This window comes from Microcaecilia unicolor, chromosome 6 (assembly GCF_901765095.1).
Source record: "Microcaecilia unicolor chromosome 6, aMicUni1.1, whole genome shotgun sequence".
In the NCBI taxonomy this organism is placed as follows: Eukaryota; Metazoa; Chordata; class Amphibia; order Gymnophiona; family Siphonopidae; genus Microcaecilia; species Microcaecilia unicolor.
Window position 1 is genome coordinate 341560736 of NC_044036.1, and position 12540 is coordinate 341573275.

The 12540-nt window shown below is 42.9% G+C and overlaps 1 protein-coding gene across 2 annotated transcripts in view; it reads right to left on the reverse strand.

The window, feature by feature from the left end:
- Positions 1 to 12540, reverse strand: part of RPTOR (regulatory associated protein of MTOR complex 1) — a 466323-nt gene that overhangs the window by 128336 nt on the left and 325447 nt on the right. For both annotated transcript variants that reach the window (XM_030208599.1, XM_030208598.1), the window contains exon 10: positions 7723 to 7798. In XM_030208599.1, coding sequence (XP_030064459.1) covers positions 7723 to 7798 — 76 coding nt within the window. The remainder of the gene's footprint in view (positions 1 to 7722; positions 7799 to 12540) is intronic.

Below are 12540 nucleotides of genomic sequence, written 5' to 3' on the forward strand. Positions count from 1 at the left end.
TTACAGGACCAGTTAAGATACCCAGAGTAAAGGTCTCAAATATCAAACTCTGATTAAAGAGGTTTCATTGCATAATACAGATGCACGAAGAATGAAACAGATTGTTCTGTGTGCATGAACAGCTCTCACTGGAAGGCTGAACACGTAACATACAGTATTACACACCTTCAAATACTTACAGGTAAGAGGCTCCCTCAATTTCCACTAACTACAGTAATCTAGCACAGCATGAAGTGAAGGCCCTCAACTAACCCATTGGGTAGACAAGGCACTTGTCTAAGTTGGAAGCCGTGGGAGGAGTTAGAAAGATAAATCACCTGGACTGGATGGTATACATCCTAGAGTACTGAAAGAACTCAAACATGAAAGTGCTGATCTGTTTTTAGTGATCTATAACCTGTTGTTAAAATCGTCCGTAGTACCTGGAGATTGGAGGGTGAGCAATGTGATGCCGATTTTTAAAAAGGGTTCCTGGGTGATCTGGGAAATTACAGGCCGGTTGGAGCAAAACGACAGGTCCTGAAAGTCACACAAAATCAAAAAGCTCTCAGCACTTCCTTTTACACGTGTATTCATTTGTACAGGACTGTTTTAGGAGCAAAGTGATGACATTTACCATAATTATAACTGTTAAATTTAATGACAGAATCTTAGGGGGGGGGGGGGGGAAACCTATGGAACTTGAGAGGGCAAGTTGAATATTTGCCTAGAGCACCTAACCCTCTTGAACAGTTCTGTCTTGATGCTATAGCACTATGTACATGACCTTCCAATGAAAAGCACACTAAATAGACCCTTTCAGGTATCATCCTGCAACTCCCCACCCTGACTACAGACATCTTTAGCTCAAGAACTCCACTTTGGACATTTCGCATAGGCCAAGCTGCTGCTCTAATTAAGTAGCTGAATGTCACAGTTGAACATTATTCCTGGAATCACATGCGCATGATAACACAGTCAGGATACAGAAGGGCAGAAGACATCATACCTACAAGCTAATGTGCACAAAATCTCTATAAATAAGAAATTTGGATAATTAGATGCACAGAACACACATAGCCAAAGTTATTTTTCTCCTGTGTGCAAGAGCCATTAATCAAACCCTGACAGTAAGAGAAAAATAATACACCAAAAGGATTTCCTATTACAGTAAAGAGAAGACTGAGCTGCAGAGGACTGAAGTTAAAATGAAATCCTTGTCTCTTTCACCCCCCCCCCCCAGCAGAAAATTAACTTTTAACAGAAGGATTTTTTTCCCCATCTCTGGATACATCTCAGTTAGAGATATAATGCCCTCAAAGGATATCAGGTGGCAATAAAATGGAAATAGGGTTGCCAACGGGTGGGTATTTGGCCAGTCTGGGTGGCTCTAGCCACTATCTCCCTTCCCTACCTGCTGCCAGACCTTACCACCGTGTTGTTGCGGCCTTTTCACCCCTGTCCAAGACCTGCAGCAGCACCAACGGTAAAAGAAAGAAAACGTGGGGCCTCATTTAGCCTGTAAGCATGCAAAAAGTCTCTGCAGCATCCCGCCCCCTCTGATGTAGACTCCCTGGCAGACACTTTCCTTCCGCACTCTCACAGACTGAATGAGGCCTGGTGTTTCATTTCTCTTATTATCTCTGGTGCTGCCGCAAGTACCACACAGAGTTCAGGAGGCCACAACAGCACAGAGATAAGGTCAGCTGTAGATATGTTCCCATTTATTGTAAGCCACACTGAGCCTGCCATCGAGTGGGAAAGAGCGGGGTATAAATGCTACAAATAAATAAGAGGGAATTCCACTGCTCAGTCTGGAACATGTCAGAAGTCCTGAACTGGGTCCGGTCAGGGAGAAGTTGGCGGCGAACTGGGGTCATGGAGGCAGCAAAGGCGACACAAAGGGAAAACACTAGACATAGGAGAGGAATAAGGAGCCAGGGGAGATGCTGGATGGAGAGATGCTGGGCAGTGGAGAATAAGGAAATGTGGTACATGTCTGACATTTGGGGGGGGGGGGGGGGGGGGAGAAATAATAGAAAAACAGGGTGAATAGAGAGAAGCAGTGGAGAATAGGGAAATGGAGGACATGTCCGACATTGGGGGGGGGGGGGGGGAGAGGGATAATAGAAAAATGGGGTGAAGAGAGAGAGAGAGAGAGAGGGGATATGCTCGATACACGCGGATAAAAAGATAATGGAGATGCTGGACATGGCAATAGAATAGGAAGGGGAGGGGATGCTGGATACAGGAGATACTGGACATGAAGAAGGGAACAGGGAGAGTAGGGATGCTGATAGAGGGAGAGGGGAAATGCTGAAGAGGGAGAAAGAGTGGGAGGGAGGTTAGAGTTAGCCAAAGACTAGAGAGTAAGGCTGGGGAAGGAGAGAGATAAAGAACGAGAGGGCTACGGTGAGGGTAAGAGAAAGCTGTAGGTAGATGCTGCAAAACAAGAGAAATTAAGGATTGATTCATAAGATAGAAAAGCAGAAACATAAATGGAAGAAAGCTGGAAGAGAGATGGATGTAGCACAGAAAGTAAAGACAGAAAGCAAGAGGAGAAATGGCAGATATACAGGACAGGAGACCCTGAAAACAGAGTCAAGAAAAGATGGCTAGAAGACAGCCAAAACTAGAGCCTGGGACCATCACAATAAGAAAAACAAATGACTAGACAATAAGGATAGAAAGGTTTGGGTTTTGAGGGGGCAATGGACTTGATATGCTACCCTTCTGTAGCACAACCAAATCGGTTTATATATATTATAAGCAGGTAACTTTCTCTGTCCCTTGTGGTTTAGAAAAATGAATTACTTTCAATTCTGTGATTGGAATATCAATTTTCGCAATGTACATAAGAACATAAGTGTTGCCATATTGGGTCAGACCGAAGGTCCATCAAGCCCAGAATTTTGTTTCCAACTGTGACCAATCTAGGTCACAAGTACCGGGTAAGATCCCAAACGAGTAAAACAGAATTTAAGCTGCTTATCTTGTACACAGCCTGCAGATTTACAGAATGGAGTGGATGAGGATATGTGGCTCTGATGAATGGTGGTCTTTCCTACAGTTTTTGGGCATTCCATTTTATTTTATTGCATTGCCTGCTAATGTGGGAAAGTGTGGGGTACAAATGCACCAAATAAATAAATAAATAAATTGTAAATCACTCTATGTATTATGAGTGGTATATCAAGATTTTAAAACTACTGAACTATTATGCCAGGAATAAGCAGTGGATTTTCCCAATTCCACTATAATAATGGCTTATGGACTCTTCCAGTAGGAACTTGTCCAAATCATCTTAAAACCCAGATAAGCTATATGCTTTTATCACATTCTCTGGCAGAACTCCAGCTTAATTACACGTTAAGTGAAGAAATATTTTCTCCGGTTTGTTTTAAATGTACTACTTTGCAGCTTCATTGCGTGCCCCCAAGTCCTTGCATTTTTGGAAAGTGTAAACAAGCGATTCATGTCCACCCGTTCCACTCCATTCAGTATTTTATAGACCTCTATCATCATATCTTTATATTTTACACAGTACAAGGGGAAATAGTTCTATATTTATGATGTTGTATTGCATGGAAAAGTGACTTCTTGGGGTTTTGGTTTAATTTCTGTCTATAAATTTGTATTTTCAGCTTGCGGTCACACTTTTTTTTTTTTAAATTTGATGAGAGTCTGTGTTGTACATATGTGATCAAGGCTGTGTATTCTCTCAGCATTGAGTTTTTATGTAAGGATCTGTACTAATCTGGCCTTTTCAGTTTTCCTATAGATATACTGAAGTTCTAAGGTCCACTGCATATTTATGGTGCTGTCTGTTCCTACAGAGGGTCCTTGTTATGCAAGTTTTGGAAGTTATGCTGGAATGGTAGATTTGCTCTAGGGTTCTGAGTGAATTTTTGTGGAGCTTTGCGTTACTACACAATATGCCTGGTATCGAGGTTTATATGTTGTTACTGAGATAGGGGAAGTGGAGGAACACGGATAATCCCCACAGGAACAGAATAAAAATTCCAAAGGGAGCGGGGAACAAGGGATGGCTCCTCAAAGACAAACCATGGAACCACAACAATGAACTACAGAGACTTTTATTCATAGTTCAACACGTGACACGGTACTGTGTTTCGGCATAAGAGCCTGCCTCAGGAGTCTCATCAGTAATGTGAGTGTAGAAAGGTCAACTACTATATCCTTAGGCCTATATGGCTTAGGTGAAGCAGTCTTTAAAAAGACACATTATCACCTCTGGAAAGTACAGGATAATCTTGTGCAGAGCACATTTCTTTCCAGTGCTCCGCAACAAGAGGCTTAAAATATGGCTCAGTCCAAAATAGTTTTAGGTTGCCATTTTTCTTCTCATGGAAAAGCTTTTAACAGTCACATTCTACCTAGGTTGCAATTTACCACAGAGCGGAACTGGGGTTCCGCTACTCAGACAGAAGAAATAGTACAGCTGGTCCTTATTACAATGGAGGTGGGTCTAAAATTCTTACATTAGTAGCACAGTAGTTATGCATGTCTGTACAGCGTCATGTACATGTGGTATACACTACACAAATCATAAGTACAAAAATACATAAGTAATGCCACACTGGGAAAAGACCAAGGGTCCATCGAGCCCAGCATCCTGTCCACGACAGCGGCCAATCCAGGCCAAAGGCACCTGGCGAGCTTCCCAAACGTACAAACATTCTATACATGTTATTCCTGGAATTGTGGGTTTTTCCCAAGTCCATTTAGTAGTGGTTTATGGACTTGTTCTTTAGGAAACCGTCTAACCCCTTTTTAAACTCTGCTAAGCTAACCGCCTTCACTACGTTCTCCGGCAACGAATTCCAGAGTTTAATTATGCGTTGGGTGAAGAAAAGTTTTCTCTGATTTGTTTTAAATTTACTACACCGTAGATTCATCGCATGCCCCCTAGTCCTAGTATTTTTGGAAAGCATGAACAGAAGCTTCACATCCACCTGTTCCACTCCACTCATTATTTTATATACCTCTGTCATGTCTCCCCTCAGCCGTCTCTTCTCCAAGCTGAAAAGCCCTAGCCTCCTTAGTCTTTCTTCATAGGGAAGTCGTCCCATTCCCGCTATCATTTTAGTTGCCCTTCGTTGCACCTTTTCCAATTCTACTATATCTTTCTTGAGATGCGTCGACCAGAATTGAACACAATACTCAAGGTGCGGTCGCACCATGGAGCGATACAACGGCATTATAACATCCTCACACCTGTTTTCCATACCCTTCCTAATAATACCCAACATTCTATTTGCTTTCTTAGCCGCAGCAGCACACTGAGCAGAAGGTTTCAGTGTATTATCGATGACGACACCCAGATCCCTTTCTTGGTCCGTAACTCCTAACGTGGAACCTTGCATGACGTAGCTATAATTCGGGTTCTTTTTTCCCACATGCATCACCTTGCACTTGCTCACAGTAAATGTCATCTACCATTTAGCAGCCCAGTCTCCCAGTCTTGTAAGGTCTTTCTGTAATTTTTCACAATCACACTATCTACAACTAGCAAATCTAAATTTTTCTTGCTCAGCTCAAGTTCTCATTTTAAAAGCAATCATAGACAAATTACTCTATTTCCTGGTCAATATTCCAAAGCCCCTAATGCTTTCACATCAGCTGATAACTACATAAGTCAGCGGTGTTCATGGACAGTCCCTGAGATCGGGTTTTTGTGTCACCTGTTGAGAAAGTCCAAGATCTACCCATTTGTGGCCCTTGAGGATTGGAAATGAATACAGTGCCGCAAGTGTTTTCCTTTTAAATTTACTGCTAGCAAATGGCTAGTTTTTGTCCTTGGAAGTTCACACAACCAAAATTTTCCATACGAGTTGAGGAGCCCAGGGATGGGGCCAAAAGGTTATGCAGATAGCAGCAATATTCAACCTCTATCTAGATAACTTTCTCCAAGTAGATGGACCATGTAGATAGACATCATGCTTTCCAATGGAAACGTATCCATTTAAGTTTAGGATCACATATTCAGCTCTCCAATTTATATGGATAGGCTGGTTGGAAATCCATCTAAAGAACACTAGATAACTTATCCAGTATATCTACATGGTGGCTGTCCTGCTGTCTCCTTCCTTTCTCTAATCCATCCAGCCATTTTTTAATATGGATGACACGGTTGACAACTTTCTGATGTTAAATCAGGGACCTTCTCATTTTCAGTCCAATCAACTCATCTGCTTTCCAGCACGCCCAGTCCCATATGGCTCCAGCATCTAGCTCACCACCCCTAGTACTCAAGGTCAAACCCAGGCCTGCAGAGGTTTCATGCCAGGTATTGCACCGATGCTCGAAACGTCTAGGGGGTCCGATTTACGCAATATCTTTCTACGTATCCTAGAGATGAGTAGAGGAGAACGGCATGACTCTATACAGAATTCCTGTGATGCACAGTTAGGATACAAAAGCCTTACCTGGTTATTTAATGGTGAGATGGAAGTTACAAGGAAGTCACAATTTAGACAAAATGCTGGATTTTCAGAATCTACAAGTATACCAGCCACAGGTGAAGAATGGATTGGATGGTGCCCCCTCCTCCTTCCAAATGTTGTGAGCACTAATGCTCAGTTGGTCCTCCCACAGATAGTACCAGTGAAGCTGGAGATCTCCATCCTTATGATGCATGGCTACCATCAAGAATCTCAGCCAATTAGTGATACATGGATAACTGGAAATGTTCTATGTGCTGTCATAAGTACATAAGCATCGCCATGCTGGGACAGACCAAGGGTCCATCGAGCCCAGCACACTGCCACCGACAGCGGCCAAAAGAACAAGCAATTTACAATACTCAAGGTGCGGTCACACCATGGAGCGATACAACGACAGAATAATATCCTTATTTTTGTTTTCCATCCCTTTCCTGTCGGGGATTAATGTTTGTACCCATCTCTGGCATAAACATGTACAGACTGTACTCCAGAACTCCTTAAGCTGCAGAGAGAATGCTGGTTATGTGGGAGCCAAACACAGTAACACAACTGTTAATTAGAAGCAGAATTCTCTTATCATAGCATTGCACTAATTCAAATTCTACTTACACTTAATGTATTGTTTATAAAACAATAAAAAAAACCCTCTCCAGGCTGAAGAGGGACTGCATAATAATAAAGAAATCTCTCTCACAGAATTCTGACACAATACTACTACTACTACTATTTAGCATTTCTATAGCGCTACAAGGCGTACGCAGCGCTGCACAAACATAGAAGAAAGACAGTCCCTGCTCAAAGAGCTTACAATCTAATAGACAAAAAATAAATAAAGAAAGCAAATCAGATCAATTAATGTGAACGGGAAGGAAGAGAGGAGGGTAGGTGGAGGCGAGTGGTTACAAGTGGTTACGAGCCACTCGTAACAATACAAAACCACTAAACGTACTGATGCATACAAAAGGGATATGCATACAACATTATGCACATCTTTATCTTGAGCACCTTCCAGCTACCTTATTTTGTACGTTAATAAGATTTATATGCATAAAGGGCCACACAAACATCAGTCTCCAGGGACCACGTACATATGCATGATTGAAAAGCAAATTATAAAATTTTGCCTGAAGCCCTTTTTCCTGCTTGACAATGACGACCTCCTAGAATCCCAAGGTGCCTGAAGCTCAAGCCGTCACTGTGAGCTGGGTGTGAACACTACTGGGATGCAGGGAGTGGAGAATATGAGGCTGAAATGAGACTCAAAAGCTGGACTTACCCTGAAGGCTGTTCCTTCCTCTATTATTGTTGGTAACTGAGAAAGACAAATGTCTACAGCCAGGTCCCAGGCCTGCCTAGAGAGAGACGGGGAAAGACATTACAATTAAACACTAGAAAACCTCCATTTCCAAGATGGCTCACAGCAGCACAGTTCCAAGGCCCCCCCCCTCCCCCCACACACACACATATTGTCCTCTGGGAGTCATAGGTGAGAGTTTGTGGCAGAAAGAAAATATATCCCTGGAAAATGTAACTGAAGGAAAAGCCTCTCCCGGCTCACAGTCCTTCTGATATCATATCTAGTGTCTCTGTGCAACAAGTCTCGCTCCATAAACGCCAGAGGACTCAACCCACGCTCGTAGCAGTAACTCAAGTTAATAAGTGGGCACAATTCACATTAGCAGCCTTCACAGAACCACTAAAATGGGTCAGTTCATCTGGTCATTTCTGGTGAATATCAACAAGCATTACAGATACCAAATGGTCAGAGCTGTTAGCAGTACATTTGAGAGGATCAGATCATATTCCCCATACTCTGCGATTCCACCACAAAAACTCCAGTTTAGAAAATCCACACCGCTAGTCAGTACAGTTACATAGGTACAAAAGTATTGCCACACTGGGACAGACCAAAGGTCCATCAAGCCCAGCATCCTGTTTCCAACAGTGGCCAATCCAGGTCACAAATACCTGGCAAGATCCCAAGACAGTACAATACACTTCATGCTGCTTATTAAGCAGTGGATTTTCCCCAAGTCCATTTTAATAACGGACTGTGGACTTTTCATTTAGGAAGCCAGCCAACCCTTTTTAAAACCCTGCTAAGCTAACTGCTTTTACTACATTCTCTGGCAGCGAATTCCAGAATTTAATTACACGTTGAGTGAAGAAAATTTTTTTTGATTCGTTTTAAATTTACTTTGTAGCTTCATTGCGTGCCCCCTAGTCTTAGTATTTTTGGAAAGGGTAAACAAGCGATTCACGTCTACCCCTTCCACTCCACTCATTATTTTATAGACCTCTATCATATCTCCCCTCAGTCCTCTTTTCTTCAAGCTGAAGAGCCCTAGCCGCTTTAGCCTTTCCTCACAAGAGCTCCACAGCCCCTTGAAAGCAGTTTTGCTCAGACACTCCAAAAACCCTATTGATGCAGCTCTTCTTCCCACTACATGCCCTCCCCCATGACCACAGCTGGGACTATTCTGCTATAAAGGCCCACAGGGCGTATCCTACCCTCCTTTCCCTCCCCCCCCCCCCCCCCCCCCCACAGAGATATTCCACCATATCATGCCAAACTATCCAGCAGTGCATACCACCACACTATATCCCCTCTTGCCACTCCCCTCCCCCCCCCCACTTCTCAGCCCCCAGTATAACATTCATCCTTCTTCCACTCCTCAGCACCTGGCATAGAACATTAATATGCCACCAAAGTATTTCCCCAGTAGTATGTGCACGCTTGAAAGCAGCGGAGCACATCAAAGGAGGATCCTTATTGGAAAGGAGAGGTCAGTTGGGTTCTGTGGTGTTACACCAGGGAATCATTTGGACAGACTGATCTTAGAGTGTTTTAATCAAAGTCATTCCCTCTAAAGTATGTGGAAGTTCGCAACCCACGTTCTCGCTGTTTGTACTGCAATCTTGCTGTTTCAGGACAAGCAGACACCTAGGAGACCTGTCGTCTGCCCCGTGCAAATTAAAAAGAAAAAGACTGAAGCACATCTTTGACTGTATGAATGTGGGTGGTGGACTCCCATGTTGCTTACAGGGAACATTTATCTTCTTTAAGAGGATATAAAGAAATATTTATGGCATCTGTTTACACACTCACCTTTCCTTGTAATAAAATAAACCAACGTGTTGGTACCTGTCTAGATTTACACAAGAAAGAAGCTAAAAGATCAGAGATCTGCTCCTGGGCCTTCAAGGAGCAAAACTTATAACATATCTAAACGTGTTTTACCTCCCCCCCTGACCAGCAACCCCTCATTTCGATATACCTGTACACTCAGCAGCATGTTAGGAACATCATTAGGAAGTCATCAAACCTGGTTGTAAGGAAGGGCAATGAATGTCTCCCTTATGTTTAATAAATGAACAGGCTACAGTCAAAGTTTTTACACAGCACTGCTGAGGGAGAGATTTATTCTTCAGCTAGAACCAATGTCAATTTAATGGAACTGTATCAGGTAACGATCACTTATGCACCATTACAAAGGAAAAGGGGGTTTAGGGATGGGGAGCAGATACTGGCTAGAGACAATTAAAATGCAGTCGTCAACCAGTCTCCCAAATTGTGCTACTTTGGTGAAGCATTAGAAAACCTGGTAAAACGACGTTTAATGGAGGAGTGCTAGATTACATAATGGTCCTTCTAAGTCAAAGAGAAAGAAAACGAGGCCTGGAACCAGCTTCCCAGAGGAGGTAGTGGAGGCCTGCAATGTGAGAACACTTCAATTGGGGGGAACCTCCTTTTTTTTTCTTTTCTTCTGTTTTGAGAAGAAACCACAGTGTCGCCTCACTCTTCCTTCCCTTCCTACCCTCTCCAGCGATCATCTTTGCTCCATCTATGGTTCCCACATGCTGACTGCACATGTCTGATGGAAGCCCTACAAGGTAAGTGAGCAAGCAAGCATAACTGGTCTCTGCTTGGGCAGATCATGACAGAACCAACCACCTGTTACGTTTAACCTTCATTTTCTCTGCTTTGTGTTTGATGCAGCTCGACCTACATCTCTCAGATATCAGAGAAACCTTGAGTATCAGTGCTGTTTCTTACAGATGTAAACAACTGGTAAGAGCTGGGACTTGGAAGCATAAAAAACGCAGACCAATGAAGACTAGGAAACTACTGTCCAAGAGACTTAAAGCTACACAGCTATAGAAAAAGGACAGAGACTGAATCTCTCTCCTGAACAGTGACTATGCTCTGCAGACTAACATCCCCCACATGCAGGTCTTTTGAGTTCACTTTACTCTGAGCACCAGAATTTTGTGTATGTTACATGCACTTGGAGTTCTGTTCTCTGTGTAAGAATTTTGCTGCAGTGTGGCAGTCCAACAAAACTCAACATTTCTTACAGAACAAAATGCTCTGCATTTGTCCTTTTGATCATAAGTCTCAGATTATTATAACTTTTATGAGCAAAGTACATTGGGATACTAAAACAAAACCACACTGAAGAATTTGAAGGTACCTCTTGGCATATAAATGCCTAAATGGGCTACGCCATGAACCAAAATACTGCATTTCTTGTAGGAAACGGTGTTTGACATTCAGGGAATATACAGCGCTATGCAATCATTTAACAAAGGAAAGACAATAAACCTACTGCAAAATATGTAAGGTTTTTGAGAGACACAGGGTTCTGTCTAACTAGCCCACAACTCGACAGAGGGAGAGGACGGCCTCCCCGTACAAGCCAGCCAGGTTTATTTAATGGACACACTTCATTAAATCACTGTCTTCAGGTCCAACACAGAAGGCAGTGAGACTTGATACCGGCACAGTGTCATCACTTGGAACATTTACAGCCTGCTTATTCCATAATGAAGCTCAGAGTAGATTACAAAATTAAACACATAAATACAATCTTCACAATGTGCAAATATAAACAGAACAAAAGGAGAGGATGTATTTGAATGAAAAAGCACATGTCATGTGCAAGTCCTTTGCTCGCAGATGCCCAGAGCTGTAGCCACAGAAAATGGGCAGAAGGCTGTTCGGGCTCTCTCTTCTCCCATTAAAGTTGTCAGCAGGAAAGACATTACGAGGGTTTGGCATAAGGCTGAGATGTGAAACTCCAATAACTACAAGGTGATATTAACTTCCAGCACAAAACAATAAATCAAGGTTTTTGGAAGCTCGGCGTGTGTAATGTTACAGATCAGATCACATTACAGCAGACAAAAGGAACAAGATGTGCTTGTCAGAGCAGGACACTTTCCGCAGGAGGAGGGCTAGAGAGTATTTGCAGCAGGTCTACTTCTCAAAAAGTGAGACGATGGAATGCCACAGTCTCATGCAGAGAACACAGCAACTGCAGTCCCGACTCCCAACCCCCCCCCCCCCCCCCCCCCCCCCCCCCCCGATTAATCCCAAAGCATCCTCACCGCCCGATCCACAATTCTCCCCAGAAGACAGCTGATCAATTAAACACTACCCAGCACTGCTAGCAAAAACTCAATTGCTGCATTCTACAGTAGGTTCCTCTCCCCCCCCCCCCCCCCCCCACCAGTGCATTTATACTGTTCCTTATCACCCTTCCGTGATGGTGGGTCCCACTGCCATATGATTTAATATGTTCAAAAGTAAAGGGAGGGAGGAATTCACATGAATATAAGCCAAAGAATAAAACCCAAGACCGCAGTATACAGCAGCAATGGGTCATGAATGAGCCAGTGCACACAGGACGGACCCGTCTTTAAGTCAAAGGCCAGGTACAATATATTCTGAAGCAGTGAAGAAATCACAGACGCTGCATGTACAAGGCAACGTTTTCTTTACTTAATGTGACACTACTTCAATCAATACCAGGAGTCCTAATTAGCATAGTTACTGCCCTCCATTGGAACACAATTAATTCTTCTATGCAACCAGTTAAGGCGACTATACAAGAAATTAGGAAGGAAATGTTGTACGCTGATGTCAATCATGCAAATGAGTTCCAGAAGTATCTCGACGAGTGATCTTAACCCTGAATTCACAATTAATCCCCATTATAAGGGTTCATGAGCAGTTACCTCTTATCTTTATATTGCTAAGCAAGGAACAATAAACACGCACAAAATCAAACTATTTTATTATTATTATTAT